Source organism: Amborella trichopoda, chromosome 5, assembly GCF_054954075.1.
Source record: "Amborella trichopoda isolate Santa Cruz 75 chromosome 5, AtrichopodaSantaCruz75HAP2 v2.0, whole genome shotgun sequence".
NCBI classification, from domain to species: domain Eukaryota; kingdom Viridiplantae; phylum Streptophyta; class Magnoliopsida; order Amborellales; family Amborellaceae; genus Amborella; species Amborella trichopoda.
Window position 1 is genome coordinate 29,852,695 of NC_142340.1, and position 23,495 is coordinate 29,876,189.

Sequence of the window (23,495 nt, forward strand, 5' to 3'; positions counted from 1 at the left end):
AATGAATACATTAAGAAGAAATTAGGTGTGGCACCAATAGGCAATAAGATAAGAGAAAGTGGACATATATGGGTTGGTCATGTAGAGCGTAGACCTAGTACAACACCTGTTAAGAGGTGTGAGTTAGTTCAAGCGGAACGCTCAAAAAAGGCAATGGGTAGACCCAAAAAGACATGGTTGAAAATTATACGGGGGCTTATGGTCTTATTGAGGGTATGGCCCTTAATAGAGTAGAATGACGATCAGGATTTGTGTAGCTGACTCCGATTAGTTGGGAAAAATCTCTGACGATGATGATGATGATTTTAGGGTTTGGGGTATAGGCTTGAGGACATTGAGTTTCAAAATCATAGTTTCTAAATTGGTTCTCGGTCCATTTTACCTTTTGTTACTATGGTGTGCATATGTATCGCAAAATAGGAACCTACAAAGCCATTTCTTGATATTGAAATGTGAGAGGGAAAATTTGTTTTTATTTTTTATTTTTATTCAACTTTAAAGGATGCATATTATAGTTTTCTTTTAGGGCTTATTTATAGGGTTTTTAGTTTTTAGGGATTCTAGGGTTTTTATGTTTTTTTATTTATTCCGTGGGAACTACTCACAAGTATTATTCGCGTGGACCATTCACAGGGGTAAATTTGTCATTACAAAATTTAAGTTTAAATTAGAATTATAGGTCAATTTATCATTGTATGGACATGTAATATCCTTGAACATTGAATTATGATATAAGGTGTGTGGGGCCTTGAGAGGGTCAATTCCACATGATTTTTAGAAATTGAAAGAGAGAAAAACTTAGGCTTTTGGAACCCTAGCTCGGAGTTTGGAGAAAAAACCCTAGGTTTCTTCGACTTATGCTTGTTTAATATTGTTTCTTGCTAATTTTATTTTTCCCTCAATTTGCCCTGCATCAAAATGCTTTGAGAATCCATACCTAGGCTACACAGCACCCCGTTCTCTAAGATTAGCATATATAGAAAAAAACATTTTTTTGATTCATGAGGAGCATATGATATTTGGCATGCCATATGTACTGTGCAATGCCAGCTAGAGTGAACCCCATTTATGAGATTGTATACTAGGAGACCATTTATCTTTATTAGAAGGAGGTCAGAAATGCTATTAGCCATTAGATGTCAAATTAGATGGCTTGGCGTGTGACACAGAGTGAGATTTTTTTTTTGAACTTTGAGTCTGTGTCGATGACATACTCACAACCACCCAATTTGAAATCTGACGGATGTGAGTGACTTTGACCTCCTCGTGTTAAAAGTAAATAGTCTCTTTGTATATTTTTCTTTATAAAATGACTGAACAACGAAATAAGTATACTACATCTTCAAGTTAGGAAGGCCTTGTCTAGTTCGACAACTGAAGTTGTAGCATGGATAGAAAGAGATAAAGTTGCCTTGAGTGAAATGTTAAGAGTCAAGCAGTGGAAGACGGTTCAGCATATAGTAAAGGATGATGAAGAATTGAGATGGCCTCCATCTACAGGAATGTCATTTGAATGGGAGAGCGCTTTGCTCGAAGTGTCTTCTAGAATTGGAAATAGATAATGAAAAACTCCTCCAAGAAGATCTCATGTGTCCATAATGTATCCCTTTGAAGGAAAGCCCTAGAACCATCACCTAATTTATCAGGAACTCACCAAGATCCCCTTTGCTTATCAGGTCATGAAACATAATACCACTTACTGAATAATGAAGTGTGCATCCAATATGAGAAAAGTAGATCATTAATAGATTGATTTCTTTATTACATTTATTACATGATCATGAAACTTGCTTCTTACTTCATTTTCTAGAATAATCGTTTCCCCTACGGAGAATAAAAGAATCATTACTTTCAAAATACAAGAATCATCTCGGAATATTTTAGAAGATCTCTTAATATATCTTTGTTCAGTCCAAAATATAGTTCGGTTGTAGAGTGGTTTCTTTTTGAATAATCAACGCCTTTGCAGTTTCAGGCAATTTGACAAATATTTCTCAATTAAAAAGAAAGTGACAAAAACAAACTGAAAGTTCAGAAATATAATCAAGGTAAAGGATGTGAAGAACCAAGAGACAGTCTAAATGCTTTGTTTTCATCAGTCCTACATATGGAAAGAGTTAGTGCTGCCGTATAATGCTCAAACCTGGTTCTGGTAAGAAGATATTTTCATCATTCAGCATTCCTCGCGAATTAGAAGCAGATGTCCATGATGGCATTCGTATGTTGACAGTAGATTGCAGTAAGCTTCTTGCCCCATCAACCTTTCATTTCACAATGCATAGGAAATGGTGTCAAAGAAAAAATGATTTAAACAAAACATCTAAAGAAAGTTCCACAATTGATAATGAACAGAGAATCCCGATCAGAAAGAAAAAGAAAGGATGGTTAGTCATTTTCATAATGGAAGAACACTATGCAGCAGCGAATTAAAAATTGTCTTCAACTCGGAAAAAATCCTTAGTCAACTAGACTAAGGCATCCAGAGTTTCTGTTAAAAAAAACAAAAAAAGGGAATGCCTGAGTTTATTTATATACAAATGTTTTCTGTTATTTCTAAATGGCAACTTCAAAGAGGTAGCGACGTGTTTTTTACTTGGTGAAAGACTGGATTTGAACCCACAACAGACAGCATTGTCTTTATGCCTCTTCATAAAAAATTATTCAACTTGCAGAGTCAACTTGGTTTTGGCAGTGATTGAGTCGACCACCAAGTTCGAGTTTTAAACACTGTGATAATAGTACCTATTATGGGTATATTTTAGATTCCATCACAGTATCACATGATATATCTAAAATGTTTATCAACACATAATGCATCAAATCAAGCTATGATTTAAAGATGAGCTTCACGTTTTTCATGTAAGGTTTAGGTCTCATGGCAAACAAAAAGCAAAATAGCCTCAAGGAAGGGTCAGGCCCAAACTTCCATGAAAAACACTCAAACTTCGCAAATCTTAAAGAGCTAATGTTATACATATTCCACATGAAAATTGCATAAAGCACAAGGATAATATCAAGAATTCCACGGGTCAAGTATACATGCCAACTTAAATTTCATGTACATAATAATGGAAGAGGAGTCACACAATTAAAAAAGAAGAAAATAAACACTACATATGATATAAAAGAGCAAATAATACTCGACATCACCTCTAGAGAAAAGAACTCCAATGTAATTTGGAGGTAGGGATCCCATGAATGCAGTGGCAGAACCTTTAGCTTCACAATAAGTTTTGCAGCATCCCAAGTAAGAGTACTTGGTATGAACTGCGTGACATACAGGGATCGAGATGCCCCATTCACTTGAAAATAGATAGACTCCCCTAACTTTGAGAAGGATTCTATTCCTGCAATACAATAATGAATAAATTTGCTCCAGAAAATGGCTGTATACATTTCATAAGATGGAACATTATAGCGAGGATAAGTCATCAATGGAAGAAAATCATACTTCCAAGACATTTTTCTTTGAAAGAACATGGAAATTGTCAAAGGAAAATATCATTCAAATGGTGAAAACACTTCAAGAATCATTGAGGCGGTTAAATCAACCAATTTATACATAAAGTGTGTACTTTAAAAATCAATTTATTCTAGTATGTCCACAACTATTTTGTTAAAAAATGACCAAACTGCCCTTGTTTTAGGTTTGGATTTGGAACCCATCACAAGCTAGAGTATATTGGTAATTTGGCACAGGTAAACTGGTCTAAGCCAATTGATAAAACTGTCCCTATTTGATCTAGGCTCTGAATCCAAAACATGCTTCTTTCATTGGAATAATCTCATCTTGGGTTAATCAAGCCAAATGACAAAAGTGGAAGCCATCATCATCATCCGAGCCTTTTTCCAACTAATTGGGGTTGGCTATGCTATGACAGAAGTGGAAGCCAAATCACCAAAATGCCGCAGCTTGTTCCAGGTTTCAAACACTAAACAAAAGATTCAAACTATATTAACCATATTCCCTGGTTTGGAATCCAGACCAAGCTGAGATAGTTTTATCGTTTAGCTCAGTTAATTTAAATTGAGCCAAATGATGAAACTACCATTACTTATTCAGTGTCCCAATGTCATAACAGGATATGTTGATTGAAAACCATGTTCCTAGTTTAGAACCCAATACAAGCAGGGGTAGATTTATCATTTGATTCACATACCAAAATATCAAAATTGCACTTGTTTGTTATGGGTTCTAAAGCTATAACAAGGGCAGTTTGGCATTTTCTAATAAAAAAGTTGATGGGGCCCTAGAGTGAAATGATCTAATTGAAGTAACCACTTTGTTGGTAATTGATTGATTTAACCCCCTGAGCATCTTTTTGAGCTGCTTCAACCATTTTAATGATGTATTCCCAATTTCAATTATAACATGAAGATTCTACAATACAAAAGCAGCATCCTGAATCAGCCACTAATATGGTTGTTCATTCCCATGTTCGAACATAATCATGGATCCAGAACGGTTGCCTAAGTTGCTGTTTAAGTCTAGTTCAAACCAGTATGGCAGGAAGTCAAACGATTATCTGTAACTACATTAGGAGTGTGTCCTCGTTTGAATATGATTTCAAGTTTATAAATGATACTCCAATTGTGAGAATTTAAGATCCCACTACAATTGTTTAGAATAGAACTTTAACCATCCATGAGTTCGTCCAGTATTAGGCTATGACTGGCGATTCCTCCACTATGGAAATATCTGCTTTAAGCTCCCCACATCTTCGATAACGTGACAAAACATGTAGCGACTATTATGGGCCTCGGGCCTATCAAGGAAATTTGTGTAGTGACTACTATGGGCCTCATGCCTATTAAAGAAAGTTGTAGTAACTATTATGTGCCTCATGCCCATTATAAAAATCTTTATGTGGTGACAAGGCACATTGACCAAGAATCCATGCATTTTGGGAAACCCAATCTGAACCAAATTTGTAAAATATCATACTATATCTAGATGCTTTCCTGCTGTAAGCATAATAGGCGTAACTGACATGCATGTTGACCTATACTGCAACTCCCATAAGGATACATACGAATATAGGGCACATTGACCCATGATTTATACAAATGTAAGAGATCCATATTTTACCAAATCGTGCGCTTGAATATTTCAGGGCTTGAAACACTATGGATATCCAAAGTTTCTAGCAATTACAAGCAGTTCAAATATTTCTCAACCATAAATTCCAATTTTCAAAGGTGAATTTTATGAGCATTGGAAAATTAAAATGAAAACATTATTTCGTTCTCGATAAAAAAAGAAGTGATTTTGCAAAAAAAAAAAAAAAGTCTTTTGTAGTGATAAAAAAAAGGGAAGAAAAACCAAAGAGGGAAAAAAGAAAAGTTCTTAAATGAGGTGTTCTTGGAAAAGAAGAAGAGAGATTTAAGAAAAGGGGGAAAACAAAATTGAAGAGTTCTTGATGTCATGTTTTGCAAAAGTTTTAAAAAATGAGATTTGAAAAAAAAAATTCTGAAAGGGGGACATGAGTAGTCTTCATGGGAAATCCATGCCTATGTAGGCATAGAAAAAATGAAAAATTATTTTTCGGAAAGAAAAGAAAACAGGACACCACAGTCCTGGTATATTGTACCATGGAAAGGCACGGTCGAAAATCCATGCCTAGTGTAGGCATAGGAAAAATAATTTATGAAAAACGAAAATAGAACAGCGTAGTCCTAGTTTGTCATGACATGGAAAGGCATGAGGGTGCTTAATGAGAAGGCATAAAAAAGAAATTGTGTTTTAAAAAACAAGACAACGCAGTCCAAGTTTGTCATGTCATGAAAAGGCATTATGGCGCCATGAGAAGGCATAAAAATTGTGTTTTTTAAAAAAGGGACCGCAGTCCTAGAGTGTTATGTCATGAGTAGGCATAAAGAAAATGGGCGAAAAATGTTTCAAAAAAAAGGAGTTAAAAAGAAAGCTAATTGCTGCAATTTGTTTTTGTAGAAAAGACATCAAGAAATATGGCAATTCCTACTCCAAAAAGCAAGTTGAATGAATTTTGCCAAAAGAAAAAAATTGAAAAACCAATTTACAAAATTATCAAGGGGGGACCCGACCATAACCATATTTTTATTTGTGAGGTAGAAGTCATAGGAAAAGAACTTTCAGGATCCTATATGGATACCAAAAAAGAAGCTGCGAACACAATGCAGCCTATTTTGCCATATCGCAATAGGCAAAAATGAAAAAAGTCAAATTAAAGATGACGAAGAGGAGAAGATGAAGATTGCAAGGGAAGAATACATTTGTGAAATGAAGAAGCATATTGAAAAGCTTGAAGAGCCCTAGTTTCTACATTAAAAGAGGAAAATGAAGACCTTCCTAATTTCATTGAAACATGTACATGAAATTTAAAAAAAAAAAAAGAAATTTTGCATGAAGGGGAAGTGTTGAAAACGATGCAAAAATTTAGGAGTTGTGTCCATGTCTAGGGTAGTAATGAGTTATTGATATCTCTCTCTATGTTAGTGAGTGGTGATCTATTGTGGGGAGCTATCAAAGAATCACTCTATGTTAGTGGGTAGTTCTCTAGAAGTTGTGTGATGTAGGTTTGTGGGTAGTTTGAGTCACGTAAGTTTGTGGGTAGTTTAAAAATTGCTAGGTAAATGCATATAAATAGATACCATGTCATGGGATAATTGTAACTTGTGGATGTAATGCAGCACTGGTGAAATGAGATATCAGTCATAAACCTTATGAGTTTGTAATTATCTCTCAAAAAAAGAATCCGTACTTTTTTTTTAAAGTAAATAAATACACCAACAGTGGTATCAAAGCTCTCCAAAAATTTCAACATTTTTTTTTGTGGTATCTTCATCCCAATACATGGTGCCTATTTATAGGCATTTACCTAGCAGTTTCCAAACTACCCACAAACCTACGTGACTCAAACTACCCACAAACCTGCATGACATGACTTCTAGATAACTACTCACTAACATAGAGTGATTATTTGACAACTCCCCACAATAGATAACTATCCACTAACATAGAGAGAGATACCCATATCTCATAACTACCTTAGACATAGACCACAACTCCAAAAATTTTGCATCATTTTCAACATTCTCCCTTGATGCAAAATTCTCTCTTTTTCTTTTAAATTTCGTGTACATGATTTTCAATGAAATTACGAAGGTCCTCATTTTCCTCCTTCAATTTAGAAACCAAGGTTTCAAGACTTTCAATATGTTTCTTCATTTCATAAATTTCTTCTTCCTTTGCAATCTTCATATACTCTTCTTCATCATCTTTAATTACAATAACCTCTTTCTTTTTTGCCAATTGCGTTATGGCAAAATAAGTTGCACTGTATTCGGCTTCTTTTCTTCCTTCGACTTCTATCTCACAAATAAACAAAGGACTATGGTCGGGTTCCCCGTGATAATTTTGTAACTTGGTTTTTCAATCTTTTCTTTTGGAAAAATTCATGCAATATTTTTGGAGTAAAATTTGCCATGTTCTTGATGTCTTTTCTAAAAAAAAAAAATTGAAGCAATTAGTTTTCCTTTTAATTTCTTTTTTAAACATTTTTCTCCCCCGTTTGTTATGCCATGACATAACAGTCTAGGACAGCAGTTCTGTTTTTTTCAAAACACATTTCTTTTTTATGCCTTCTCATTAGGCACCCTCATACCTTTTCATGGCATCATCATGCCTTTTGATGACATGACCAACTAGGACTGCAGTGTCCTATTTTCCTTTTTCAAAAATCATTTTCCCTATGCTCTACACTAGGCATAGATTTCCCATCATGCCTTTCCATGGCAAGACATACCACGAATGCAGTGTCCTGTTTTTCTTTTCTTTCCCAAAAATCGTTTTTCATTTTTCTTATGCCGACATAGGCATGGATTTCCCATGCGGACTACTCATGTCCCCCTTTCAAAAAAAAAATTTAAATCTCATTTTTGAAAACTTTTGCAAAACATGACATCAAGAACTCTTCAATTTTGTTTTCCCCCTTTTTTAAAAATCTCTCTTCTTCTTTTCCAAGAACACCTCATTTAAGAACTTTTCTTTTTTCCCTTTTACTTTTTTTCCCTTTTTTTTAATCATTGCAAAAGACTTTTTTTTTTTTTTTGTAAAATTACTTCTTTTTTTATCAAGACCCAGACGTTGTTTTCATTTTAATTTTCCAATGCTCAAAAAATTCACCTTTGAAAATTGGAATCAAGAGTTGAGAATATTTGGACTACTAGTCTGTGCCATATGGAATAATGCAAGAAATTAAATAAAGAGATTTAATTTTCTATCACCTTTCCTTGAGTTTTGTCTCTGACCTGCTGGTCCTAAATTTCCACACCAATGCCTCTCTCTTTGGCAACATGTGATCTCCTTATCTTGTTTTTTAACAACCTGTGCTCTTCAATGCTTATCTTTTTTTGACAACCTGTGCCTCTCTCTCCAATCTTTATCTTTTTTTTGGGCTATGGTGCTTTCAAATACCTATCTTTTTGACAACCTGGGCTATGGTGCTTTTAAGTACCTAACGTGGATGCTTCTACAGTATTTGATTACTTTAAAAAAAGTACGCAATCTTTCTAGGAGAGATAATCACAAACTCACAAGGTTTTTCACACATATCTTCATTTCACAAGTACTCCATAGGTTACATCCACATGTTACCATCATTCCAATACATGGTGCGTATTTATAAGAATTTACCTAGCAATTTTCACACTACCCACAAACCGTCGTGACTCAAACTACCGACAAATCTGCATGACATGACTTCTAGATAATTACCCACTAACACAAAGTGATTCTTTGTCAACCCACAATAGATAACTACCCACTAACATAGAGTGATTATTTGATAACTCCCCACAATAAATAACTACCTACTAACATTGAGTGATTATTTGATAACCCCCCACAATAGATAACATTGAGTGATTATTTGATAACTCCCCACAATAAATAACTACCCACTAACATAGAGAGAGAGATACCCATAACTCATAACCACCCTAGACATGGACCACAACTCCTAAATTTTTTCATCATTTTCAACATTCCCCCTTGATGCAAAATTCCATCTTTTTCTTTTAATTTTGTGTACATGATTTTCAATGAAATTACGAAGATCTTTATTTTCCTCCTTTAATGTAGAAACCAGGGCTTCAAAATTTTCAATATGCATCTTCATTTCATAAATTTCTTCTTCCCTTGCAATCTTCATATTCTCTTCTTCATCTTTAATTTCAATAACTTCTTTCTTTTTAAAAAAAATCTTATTTTTGCCCTTTTCTTTTTTCATTTTTTTTTTTATTGCTAATCACTTGGCATTTTTAATCAAGGTTCATTTTTTTTTTTTTTTATTTAAAAAAAAAACATTTATTTTAATTGTTAATCATTTAGCATTTTTAACCAATAAAAACTGATTTTTACTTTCTATCACTTGGTGGATGTGATGCAGTTCTTGGGGCCAACTGATTACACACGCTTGGACCTGTTTTGTGGGATTTTGCATCCTTATATATGAAACACATGGGGGGAAGGAGTATACGTTGAAGGGAATTCCATCCAGCAAATCAGAAGTTGTGGGACCTGACAAGGTGGCAAAACATATGAGAATTCTGGTCATGCCTATCTTCCCCAATTGTGCAATATGGCCATGGCTACAGGGAATACAGACATTGATCCACGTATCCAGCAACTGCTGGATCAGTTTGCAATTGTTTTTGAAGAACCAAAAGGCCTCCCTCCAATTAGATCTCATGACCACCAATTTCAGTTCGGCCCGACAGGTACCCTTATTTTCCAAAGTCTGAAATTGAGAAAATAGTAAAAGAATTGCTTTCAAATGGTGTTATTAGGCCAAGTACCAATCCTTTTTCCTCACCAGTACTGTTAGTGAGGAAACAGGATGGGTCCTGGCGCATGTCCATTGATTATCAGGCCTTTAACCATGTTACAGTTAAAGACCGGTTTCCAATTCTAGTGATTGATAAATTATTGGATGAGTTGTATGGTTCCCAATTTTTTACAAAGCTGGAATTGCGTTCTGGGTACAACCAAATCCGAGTTAGAGATGAAGATGTGCACAAGACAACATTTAAGACTCATGAAGGCCATTATGAGTTCCCAGTGATGACTTTTGGGCTCACAAATGCCCCTTCCACTTCTCAAAGTTTGATGAATGAAGTGTTTAAGCCCTATTTGCGCAAATTTGTGCTTGTATTTTTTGATGACATCCTTGCGTACAACCGCTCCTTTAATGATCATTTGAAGCACTTAAAAGTGGTGTTAGAAGTCTAGTGTGAGAACAAGCTATAACCTAAGGCTTCTAAATGCTCTTTTGGGTGTTTTGAAGTTAATTACTTGGGCCATGTGATTTCTAAGGAGGGTGTCGCAGTTGACCAAGACAAGGTGAGGTGTATGCTTAGCTGGTCTAGACCAAATTCCCGAAAATCCTCAAGGGGATTCCTTGGGTTCACTGGCTACTAAAAGACATTTGTGCAAGGATATGACAAGATTGCAGCACCATTGACTTCCTTGCTCAAGAAGGGCTCTTGGGGGTGGAATGACATGGCATAGAAGGCTTATGAAGAGCTTAAGTTGGCAATGAAACATGCACCAGTCCTTGCATTACTGGATTTCTCTAAGCCATTTGAAATAGAGTGTGATGAGAGTGGGGCCGGTATAGGGGCTGTGTTGATTGCAATCTAGCCACCCAATAGCTTATCTCAGTCATGCCTTAAGTGGAAGAAATTTGTCTCTATCTGCTTATGAGAAAGAGTTGTTGGCAATTGTCATTGCAGTCCAAAAGTGGAGGACCTTATTTGTTGGGCAGAAAATTTTTCATCCGTACAGATCAGAAGAGTCTAAGGTTTTTGCTCAATGGCTACCACCCCATCACAACAACGTTGGTTGTCCAAGCTCATGGGCTATGACTATGAGATCCATTATAAGAAGGGACAAGAAAATAGGGTCGCAGTTGCACTCACGAGTGCAAGAAGGAAATCTTGGTGGACTTTTTGTAGTCTCTTCCTTGGTGGCCACGTGGCTAGATAAAATAAGGGAAGATTCCAAGAGTGACCTGTATGTGTTGCAGTTGAAAAACAACATGGCAAAAGGACTCTTCGATACCCGCTCAATATAAGAAGAATGAGGGAATTTTATGGAGGAAGGGAAAGATTGTAGTGGGGCCTACTTCAGCACTTAGGAAAGAGATTTTTGAGGAGCTGCACTCTTCTCCAACAGCTGAACATTCTGGAATCAAGAACTCCATTAGGCGTGTGAAGCATTGCTTTTATTGACTAGGACTCTCAAGAGATATCCAGTAGTGGATCCAAGAATGTGATGTATGCCAGCGTGTGAAGGTAGAAAACGTGGCTGCCCCTGGGTTATTGCAGCCTTTACCGATTCCAGAGAAGGTATGGACAGACATATCTCTTGATTTTATTGATCGGTTGCCTAATTCAAGTGGGATATCCTTGTTATAATTGATAGGCTGTCCAAGTATGGACACTTCCTCCCACTTTCTCCTCCCTATACAGCAATATCAATTGCAAAGTTATTTTTGAAAATATTTTCACGTCGGGATGTCGTCCAGCATTGTGTTTGATCGGCTCCAGGGAATTAAACTCCAAATGTCAAGGCTTACGGCCCCTAGTCAGATGGGTAGACTGAAGTTCTCAACAGATGTCGGGAAAATTATTTGAGGTGTTTTGTGGAGGATAAACCCAAGAGTTGGTTTTGGTGGGTTCCGTTGGCTGAATGGTGGTATAACACCACATATCATACGGCCACTAAAACTACTCCATTTGAGGCCTTATATGGTGTACCACCACCCACCTTATTATCTTACATACCCGAGACCACTAAGGTTCAAGTAGTTGAAGATCAACTCATGGATGATAAGGTATTGCAGTCATTGAAGAGCATCTCAAGCTGATGAAGACCTATGCTGATAAACACATATTTGAAAGGTCCTTTGAAGTTGGTGATTGGGTGTTCCTCAAACTACAGCCATACAGACAAGCTTCTATTTCTGCAAGGAGATCGTTGAAGCTCTCGGCTAGATACTTTGGGTCATTCGAGATTTTGTAGAGGGTGGGTCCAGTTGCTTACAAGTTGGAGTTACCACCTGGAAGCAAGATTCCTCCAGTTTTCCACGTGTCAAACTTAAGAAGAAAGTGGGAAAACTAGTTCGACCATGTCCTACTTTACCTCCTTTAACTGAGAATGGTAATCCCCAACAGTATCCAGTAGCAATGCTTGCAAGAAGAATGATGAAGAGAGAACACGTGGTAGATGCAGAAGTCCTTATTTAGTGGCAAGGTACATCTGAGGCTGATACTACTTGGGAGAGGTGGAAGACCGTATGAGAAAAATATTTAGATGCTAATCGTGTGGACAATATTAATTCAAGGGGGGGAAGAATGATATGGCTAAAAATAATGATAATATGTAACCGTGAGTCTTGTGGAGTCTTTAGTTGGTGTTGTTAACTACAAAATAAGAATATAGGTAACTGTTGCAACTGTGAGTCTTTGTGGAGTCTTTCGTGGGGTGTTGTTAGCTATAAAATAAGGTGGGTAGGTGTTGTACCCGTGAGTTGTTGTGGAGTCCTTGTAAATATGAAAACTGAGTCAATGGAAGGCATCTTGAAGTTGTTTCCTGAATTTTCTTATGGTGCAATCTCCTTTATGAGATTATCTCTTCTTGTTTTGAGTCCTCTTCGAGCAGTGTTCTAACACTATAGCTCAAGGAAGCAAAAAAAATTTTAATTTCAATCTCCAAAATCTGGACTCATCTCTGGCGCCACATCATCCTCCTGTGCCTCACCCAACCCAAACTCTAGCACTTCCACAGTAGCCGAATCCACCACTTCTCCCTCATCTTCGTCCTCCAACAGCCCCTCAACCCAAAATAATTTTGGGTCTTGTATTTGTGGTTGGGAGTGAACTTCTCATCACAATGATAACATAGGCCCTTCTCTCTCCTTTCTCTTGCCTCTGCAGGAGTCAGCCTCCATATGGTTGGAATGGGCTTGTAAGGGTGGCTACTGCTACACCCAAAGTGTAGCTTGCTAAACTCCACCTTCACCACCCTCTTCATCACATTCACCTATTCTTCTTGAATTTTGGCGAGGCTAAATTCTTCAGGCAATGAAGTCGGCTGAAATTTTTGAACATCTAGCGAATTTCCTCTTTTAATCCACTCAAATAAAGGCTGATCAAGTAAGATAAAAACGTGGAGCATGTGGCATACGCATAAGGTCTACGAAACCACCCATCTACAGAACTGGACTGAACGTTGTAAGCGGGGGGTTGGGATCCATCCCGATCAATCGTGACCGACTCGTCACTTCAAACTTTGGCGAATATAATAGTCCAGCTTTCGAGTTTCAAGGCTGGACTAGGGCTTCGCTTTCCATTCGTCTATGTGGCAATTCCACGCTTTGTAAAGTGCCTTTCTTTCTCGTCTTTCAGTTTTTTCCCCTTACGTGAGAAGTTGCTGAGTTCTTCCACAAGACAGAGATTCATGGCAAGGGCATATCGACATGCAGGACCCATCTGCACTAAAGGCATAAGCACGGAGCAAGCCAAAGAGTGAGTGAGGTAGTCATATAACCCTCAGGCCCGACTCCTAACAAGACGAGGTGGGCCTCTCTCCAACCATTCCGAAGAGCCGAGATCTCGGAAAGAAAAATGAGCCAACTGGTTTGGACCTGCGTGGCATCAGACCTGCGTGGCACCGGCCCCCACCCCAGCTGCCCCCACTAGGATTTTACTTTCCTTAACTTCACGCGCACTGCATCAGCACTGGCGAAAACAAAGAGATCAGCCAAAAATTGACAAGGTGAGATTTCCATTTCTTCATCAGGCCCCTTGAAGCCATAATTGATTTTCATTTATGTCTAACATAATGCATGAATCCCCCTCTACATTGAAGGAGGTGATGGTGAGCCATTGTTCATGTGATACTTGATGGTACGAGAAGTATTGTTTTGCTTTGAAGAGCCACTCCGAAGGATTCTTCCCATCAAATTTTGGAAAGTTAAGCTTCATTGTCCTAGTTTGAATGCCCCCAGTATGACCGTATGTATGGGCGGTACCTACGTCACCTGGATTGCCGCCTCCCACTACAAAAGCATTGGTAAGGCCGTTTGATCCTTCTCGGTCTCTGTTATGGGGCCTCATCTCATCTAACCTCCTAAGAATCCTCTCCAACATTTCCCCTTGTCTAGTTGTAGTTTCCCTCAACTGGTTGGAGACTTTTCTGAATTCTTCCTGGGAGACTTGGACTTCTCTCATTCTTTCCTCCATCGGAGCGGCACGCGTGTTGGGAGCCTCGTTCACCATGGCTGGATTATGCTCCGATACCACTATGATATGTATAAATTTTGGAGTTTGAAATTTAACTTTGGTTTTCTTGCTTCCTCGAGCTATGGTGTTAGAACACTGCTCAAAGAGGATTCAAGACAAGAAGAGATAATCTCAAAAGGGAGATTACACCAATAGAAAATTCAGGAAACAACTTCAAAATGCCTTCCATTGACTCAGTTTCTATAGATACAAGGAATTCACAAAGACTCACGGTTACAACACCTACCCACCTTCCTATTTTGTAGCTAACAACATCCCACTAAGACTCCACAAAGACTTATGATTACAGCACCTACGCACATTCCTATTTTGTAGCTAACAACACCCCTTAACTCCACAAAGCCTCACGTTACATATTATCATTTGTTTTAATATCATTATTCCCTCCTTGAATTAATCTTGTCCAGGAGATTACAATCTAGATACATCTCTCTTGTATGATCTTCCACCTCTTCCAAGTAGCATCAGCCTTAGACGCATCTTACCATTGAATAAGGACTTATGTGTCTGTCACGTTTCCTCTCTTCATTGTCCTAGTTTGAATGAAAGACAGATGCCACAATATTGGAACAATCCGCTTCTCAATTAGTGTGACAATTTCACACTTGCCCAAGACTCACAATCAAATAAAAAATAAGATGGAAGAAAAAAAATTTCCTTCAAATATAAAAAATGGGGTACACAAAGGCATTACAATCTTGACACCCAAGATTAACCTTAATACATGTGACCCAATTTTTACACCACACACCTCTCTTTAAATAGAGGCTCTTACAACCATATGTACTACAATAACTACTCACTTACAACAATAACTACTACAACAATAACTACTAACTTACAACAATAACTACTAACCTCCTAGTAGTTCCATAACCTCTTATTACACAAAATTACAAATTACAACCTCATTACATCACTCATAATAAAATAAAATAAAGACTAATATAATTTTTAGAAAATACACTTTAACAATCTTAACACTCCCTCTTAAAGTGTTTTTCTAGAGAGGAGACTATGACTAACTCTTAAGTATGATGCCGATGATCTCCATCACTTCCCAAAATCGAAAATCCAGCCATTTGACAAGCCATCAAGGACATTCTCAAATTCCACCAAGGACGGCTGCATAGCCCACCCTTGAATAGAGGTAATATTGGGAATATACTTCCTCTTTAACTCACGAATAATGCACCGCTGCATTCGTGCTGCCGAAATAGGTTCTTTCGAAACAACATGAGATCTCCAAACAAATATTCTTGATCTTTGAGGAGAATTTGGAAATAGAAATATTGCCTTGAGTTGAGTTCCCAACTCAACACTAAAACCCTTCGACCTTCCACCCGGATCCATCTTTAAAAAGACGACCGATCTTCTTCACCAATGGAGTCAAGACACATCACAACCACCCTCTCCCCTTTTCTCTTTGCTATCATAGCCAAGGTCTTCAACAGGTCCATTGTTACAATGTACCAACAGGGGGTTCTCAAGGGTTTCAAGATTGGCAATTCATGCCTGACCATTTCGCACCTCCAATATGTCGATGATACCCTTCTTTCTTGTGGTGCATCGACGCAAACTCCCTTCTACTCTTTCTAAAATGTTTCCAACTAGCCACCAAATTCAAGGTTAACATGGCCTTAGATCCCCTCATCCCCCAAAGCTTTGCAGACAGGTGGGGCTGCCAAATAGACCTTTTGCCTTGCATATATCTCGGCCTACCACTTTGTCCCAGCAAACCTAAACTCAGGCAATGGAGCCATATCATCAAGAAGTTCGACTGCAAATTTGTGACTTAGAAGGGGCGGTTTCTCTCTTCAGCGGGTAGGATTGCCTTGATCAAGGCCACCCTTTCTAATGTCCCCATCTTTTATATGTCTCTCTTTCAAATGCCCACCTCGGTGGCCCATCGGCTTGAATAGCTGATGCACAACTTTCTATGGCAGCAGGTATTTCGCCACAAATACCAGCTGGACAACTCCACTTGGGTACCTTTGGGCAGGCCCCAGAAGTGCTCCTCCATAGTATCGACCCCTTCAAATCCAATATCAATTATCACCCCAGAGGCGGTAATAGAATTCTCTTTTGGTCCGATTTGTGGATAGGCCATACCACTCTTAAGGACTGCTTCACCAATCTCTGTTGCCTAGCCGGGCACCCAAATTCCACAATTTCCAACCAATTCAAAACTATTGGCCTCTAACTTCCACAGACCTCTCAAGGACAAGAGGTCCAACCTTTCCTCAAACTATCATCTATTCTCCACTCCCTCTTCCTCCCCTCTCAGGGGGAAGATAAAATCATCTAGCCCACCATCCAGTCAGGAGTCTTCTCGGCGGCCTCTTCTGCCGCCAACTTGACTCTCAACGACCCAACTCCACCCCACCACAGCCCATCGTGGCAAAGGCCTGGTTCACTTTCATCCTTCCAAGAATCCAAGTCTTCAACTATTGGAAAGAACTCTTACGGTCGACCAACTTCAAAGAAGAGATATAAACCACTGTGCCATGGAGATGGCCGAGCATGAAACCAATTCGCACCTCTTCATCCATTGCAACATCGCTCGTTAGCTCTAGGACGACCTGCTTCATCAATTCAACTGGTTTTGGGTAACCTCCAAATTAGTTCCACATCTCTTTCAACATATGCAATTCCTTCCCTGACCCAAATCTAGCTCTGTGTTATGGATGGCCTCAGTCGTTGTCATGTTGTGGACCATTTGGAAAGAGTGAAAGCAAAGAATCTTCCAAGGACAAGCATCTCAACCATGGGCTCTACAAGACAACATCAAGTCCTCTGTGATCTTCTAGGCCACCAATTTAGTAGATTCAAGCAATTCTCAGCCTCAGACATTTCTTCAAATTGGCAGAACATCCTTCGATATAGGCCATGCCACATAATTCGTGGATCTCAATGGCATCCACTGAAGCCCGGTCAAACCAAATTCAACTTCGATGGTTGTTCCCTTAGCAACCCTGGGCCGGCAGGCACTGGGGGCATTTTCAGAAACCACCCTCTTCTCTTTCGCTCTGGCCATCAGCCGAGCTGACTACACTAACGAGGAAGCTCTAACCCTTCTGAAAGGCCTTAAAAACTTTAACCCTTCCTGGACCACACCCCTAGACATGGAAGGAGATTCCTCCAATATCATCTCTTGGGCTTCGAGAGGGTCCGCCCCTCCATGGCACCTCATTTCCGTGTTTGACAAAATCTTCAACATTTGCAGGCATATAGAGATTTGTTGGGTGCATATCTTGCACAAGGCCAACCACAGTGTCAACGCACATGCTAAAGAAGGCACCAGCCAAGTGGAAGACTGAGGATTTTGTCTGCAAACAGCCCTTATCTCCTGTTTTTTGTACTCCATGCTTTCTATAGCACTTTTTTACTAAGATCGATGGTTTTGTATAGTGAACGCATGTTGTGGGTAGCCCATTTTTTTGTATCTTGTACTAAATCCTCTTCTCAATACACAATCAGCATATTCCAAAAAAAAAAAAAAAACCATAGAAATTGATGGTTGAGCGAAGTGGAAGGAGGTCGCCTAGGCCCCAGCCTTGAACCCATCTAGGATGGGCACCTAGGGTGCTTTGCTAGCCTGTATGGGCAGCTAGGCAAGCGAAGTTTTGAAAATGTCAAGGATCTTGATCCATTGAGATACTTCCTTGGAATAAAGGTGGCAAGGACTAAATGAGGAATTTCTTGTTGATCTCCTCAATGACATAGGCATGCTCAGAGCCAAACTAGCAAAATCTCCCATAGGGGTTAATCACAAATTGTATGATCAGCAGTCAAAGCCTCTGAATAACCCTGATGTATATAACAGGTTAATGCGTACACCTATTTATTTTAACTGTCATGGCCAAACGTCGCATATTCTATAAGCATCGCGGCTCAATTTATGTATGTGCCACGCTCCCATCACTAGGAGGCTCTTTATGACATCTTAAGATATTTAATAACAGCTCGAAGGGGAGGACTACTTCATATCAGTCATGATGACCGTGATATGCAAGGTTTCTATGATGCAAATTGAGCCTGGTGTTCTCCTAATCAATGATCTACCAGTGGCTACTCTATGATAACGGGTTGCAATTTATTCACTGGGAAGAGCAAGAAGCAGAGTGTTGTAGCTTTATCTTCAGCACAAGCCATATATCAAGCAATGGCAAGCATCACATGTCAAATAATTTGAATTTGTTGCCTTCCTCAAGAGATGGATGTTATCTATTTAGAAGGAAATACCGTTGCTTTGATTGAAAATTAATCATATTTTGTTCCACCTGCCAAACTATCTGTTCTTTTTCATGAAAGGAAACACTAACATGAGGTTATTTAGTAGCTAATCCAAAATTCATTTATCCAGAAGAAGATATATAAACCAATTTTTGTTCTTCAAACAATGGTTAATTTTTGTTCTTCAGACACAAAGGAGAATACCAAGATAGGCCCTGGGGAACACTTTAGGAAGGATATCCATCTAGAAAGGCATTGCCTGAAGTACCCTGGTGCATCGCTGCCCTAGAAGAATGTCAATGCCTCTTTGGTGATCAGCTAAGCATGATTCTTACATTTTGAGAAGCGTTTTCAGACACAAAACATTTCTCTTCTACCATTTGATAAAAATGTAAGATTATAGCCATACAAGAAGTCAGAAACATAAGAGCATCGCATGAGCACAAGTTGCTGATCTCAAGAAGCAGCCTATGTTGTCCGTTTTTCCCCTAAAGCAGGGTATTGATCCATGGTTCCTACAATATTATTTGACTTTCATTTGGTATTACAAATACTAGCCGTTTATACTTCACTGTGATAATCTCAGTGTAATTCATATAGCTCACTGGTGTCGAGCTGATATTTCTTTCATATACCAAGCACATTGAAGTTGATTATCAGTCCAAGGAAAGGTGCTTCAAACAGAGTTCAGACAGACCTTTGATGTATCAGGGATTAATGAATACTTACCAAAACAGTAACAAAAGATCAGTTCATATGGTTCAAGAGAAATCTGGAAGTTTTCTTTTTCCTTTTTGGTATTTATCGACGCTCATTGTCCAGTTTGCGGGGGAGTACTAAGAAGATAGAGAGACCATTCCATATGTAATTAATTTATTCATTTTCAAATATTCTCTTATCATTTATGATAATAAGGCAGCTTATAACATTTTCCTGGTTTTCATTGGCCACATTTCAGTTTTATTTGGAGATGAAAATATATGAACAAATTATGTTCCAGAACTGGAATATATTGTGAGTATTCTGATCTACAGTGATTCATTAAATGCAGCAACATCTGAAACAGTGACAAAGAGGGCCTCTATATCCTCAGATAATCAAAATAACTGTAGGATGGTTCATGCAGTACAGGGCACTTAATCATCAGGTGCGTTCAACGCCCTTCTTCTCTCCACCAGACTAAGAAAGAATATATGGAGACTTGTTCTATATGAGCAAAAAACATACAGAGAGCAAGCAATTTGTGTAGCCAATAATGATGAAGATCAGAAAAAGAAAAGCACAAGGAGAAACATGATGAAAACAAGAAATGTCACACCTCAAAGCAAAAGGGAGTGAAGTCAATGATGACAGGAATGGACTTCTATTGATAAAAAGAATTAGCTTATTGGTCTCATACATCATCAAATTGACCTATATTTAAAAAGAAATTTGTATCAATGTGGTGCTTAGCAGTTTTGACTAAATCCTGTTTTACCAGCCCAAGAAATGAATAGAGTTACTGCAATAATTTAAAGGTAAGTAACCGCAGCGCAATAAAGTTTTACGAAATCACAAACGTAAAGCTTTCAACATTATATAGCCTGTGAGATTCATGTAGAACTTTATGCTTCAAACAGTAAGAGTGTCCATAGATGTTATAACCTGTTCCATAGCAACACCAGAAAGACTTTTCTGGTGTTCCCCAACCATGGTAACTCCTTGACTTTGATTTTCCGCGACCCAAAGGCAGCATATAAATCATAACTCCAGGCTCTGTACCTCTTTGAATACTCAGAACTCCATTTATGAGAGAACGCTCGAAGTAACCAGCATAAACCTCTGACTTAGTCCAAAGAAATAAATTACGAGCCACCTGAAGTCAACAATTTCATCAAGTTAAATTTAAAGAATAATGACCAAATTGTCAGTGAGATCATTGTTTATAATTGGTGGAATTTTCTAGTGCATTCACATACAATGGAGAATAGAAATATACAGTCCAAAATGCAAAAGAAGAATTATGATCTTAATAATAAATTATGGGACTTTCACCCAAAAATAATAAATTATGGGACTTTCTCCATTGCTTAGATTTCACTTTGCCGGAAAAACAATCTAACATTCTATCTTGAGGATATTGCCGTAATTTTCATTTGGTGGTAAGTCTATGTTGAAATTTGCAAGCAAAGAATACTGTACTGAAGTAACCTTTCTAAAAATATCAATCTTACAGTATATTTAACAAGAAAGCATCTTTCAGATCTTACTGAAAATCGGACAATTGAGCAAGCATGTATTTCCTTCAATACTGCCAGCCAGAAACTGGGTAGTGTTTAACCTTTTAGAACCCTCAACCCCTCCAGTTCATCACAAATGAGTGGGCTTTGAGAATCCAAGTTGGTTCTTCTAAAGGGCTGTTTATATGTGAAATTTAGGTAGAGAAACATGATCTCCGCCTTATTTCATGTTTAAGCTTTTTCAACCGGAGGTAGATAAGGGGTTCCATGAGATTATGGACCACGAAAGAGAAACAAGCTCATGGTGTCCACCAGGCATGCCGGCTAAGATTCGCCTTAAAACCAACTAAAGGAAGTTTTGGAAAGTTAGAGAAAATGAGGGGTATCTGAAAGAGCTTTTTGAAAGAAGAAAGCAGAAGAAAAAAGCTAAGAAAAAATGCAATAAAATACAGAAAAAAAAAAAAAAAGGAGAAATCTCGGCCTACTTGGGTGTCGGGCTTGTCAGTTGGCAGCCCGAGTCAGAGTAGTCAGTGCGACAGGACTGTTGTTGTTGTTCTTCATACTTTTGAACCAGAGACGCTAGATCAAGAGTTCTTGCAAAGTCAAGAGGCTTTCGAGGTGGGGTGGACCATGTGGTCTAGGGTTCGATCATAGTGATATGGAGTCCTAGGTTTAGGGCTTTTTGGTGATTTTAAGGGTCAAAGAACTGACTTCGAGTTCACTTGAACTTCAGGAGGTGTCTAGGGTAAGGTCAGAGTTAGGGCTTGAGTGAGGTAGAGGTCCGGCTTTTGTCCAACAGAATTTTGTTGTAGGGTTGAGAAAATCTGGTCCGAAGACACGTCCAAAAGGGATCTATTATAGGAAACTATGAGGGGAAATGGCCTTGGGAGATGGAACCTCAATCTAAACCATACATCTCGACGTGATATGCGTATAAGCCCTGTGACGCATACTGCATAAAGCTCGTCGACCCAGACAGGAGGCAGCTTCATGGTACCTATTTCCCACATTCAATAGTGGCCATTTTGGAACAATTTTAAGTTTTAAAGTCGGGGTTTTTGGGATGGGATGGTTTTAAGTTTTAAAGTGGCGCTTTTTGGGATGATGATTTCAAGGGTATAAAGAACTACTTAAAATATTTATTTTTTATTTAAATTTGTGGGTCAACTAGGGTTTAGGATTAGTCTTAAACTTTCCTAATTAGCCTAGCCCATTAGCTAAACATCCCAAATTAGGCTATGCCCCCCTTATACACTTGCCCAAATAAACCTTCCATTTCTGCCTAAACCATGGATGGATTAGGAACTCCTACCCGAGATTAAACCCTAATACACCTTTGACCAGCCCTCACCAATCCTAAACCGTAATTGACCCCCAATTACGAAAATAGAAAAATAAAAATTTCAAGTGGGTCTCTAAACCCAAAACCCTTAATTTACAACTCAAAATCGTCCCAAAATGGCCAATACTAAATGTGGGAGATAGGTTTGCCACCTGCCTGAGCCCACGAGCTCTAGCAACACAGTGTGTGTCATTAGGCCCATACGCACATTACATCGCTGGGGAGATGGATTACGGTTGAGCTGCCATCTCCTAGGGCCATTTGCCTTCATATTTCCCATAATTAGGTCCCTTTTGGACTTGTATTGGGACCATATTTTCTCAACCCTACCCCAAAATTCTGTCAAACTAAACCCGACCTTTGCCTCGCTTTAGCCCTAACTCTAACCTTACTCTAGCCTGAGCCCTTCAGACCTCTGTGAAATTCTAGCGAACCCGAAGTCACTTCTTTAGCCCCAAAAATCACCCAAAAGTCCCAAACTTATGCTTCAAATAATCATGATCGAACCGTAGACCATCGTGGTCCACGCTGCCTCAAAGGCCTCCTAGACTCTGCAAGAACTTTGGATCAAACAACTCTAGCTCAAAACTCTGAAGAACAAGGGGAATGGTCCCCTCGCACCGATTACTTTGACTCAGGCCACCAACTCCAAGTGCCAAGCCTGTGGGCCCTACATACAAGTAGGCCCACATCTCTCTTTTTTTTTACTTACAGTATTTTCTTTTAGTTTTACTTAGCTTATTCTTTTGCTCTCTTCGTTCTCAAAGCTCTTTCAAAAACCCCTCCATTTTTGGGAACTTCTTTTTTTTACATGAATCTTAGCTAACACAGTTGGTGGACAACCAAAGAGGAGACCGTGAGGTCGCTTTTCTTTTGTGGTCCATAATTTGACTCTTATCTACCTCCAATAGATGGAGTTTAAACATGGAATAAGTTGAAGATTATGTTTTTTTACAAAAAATTCACGTATAAACAAGGGAAATTATCAGAAATATACCTTAATTTTTGACAAATTAGAAAAAAAAACCCCTCAGTTTTGGCATTTAAAATACTTCGAGTTGTCACGGCATTTAAAATGTCGTATAAAATGGGGTAGTCATTATGTTACTTAAAGTACCATAATGCTAGGGCTTCACAATAATATAACTACAGTGAAGGCTATTTTGGTCAAAAAAGGATTAATGGTAGTTTTGCTTGATGTAATTTCAGGTTTGCTCATCATTTTTTATTCTCATTGTAAAATGGTAGCTCTGGACTAGAGATCCAATAGTTGCACGTGTTCCTCGAGGCCCAAGTTGCACAATTGATGGTGAGCTTGACACAAAGGTCAGATCAATTGATGGATTTGGCCA

General features: G+C 38.5%; 1 protein-coding gene across 1 annotated transcript in view; it reads right to left on the reverse strand.

The window, feature by feature from the left end:
* LOC18431721 (uncharacterized) overlaps positions 1–23,495 on the reverse strand; it is a 45,903-nt gene that overhangs the window by 2,260 nt on the left and 20,148 nt on the right. Inside the window, exons 8-10 of the mRNA XM_006841839.4 lie at positions 20,227–20,437; positions 3,151–3,347; positions 2,144–2,261 (exon numbers count right to left, since the gene is read on the reverse strand). Of these exons, the coding sequence (XP_006841902.2) occupies positions 2,144–2,261; positions 3,151–3,347; positions 20,227–20,437 (526 nt within the window). The remainder of the gene's footprint in view (positions 1–2,143; positions 2,262–3,150; positions 3,348–20,226; positions 20,438–23,495) is intronic.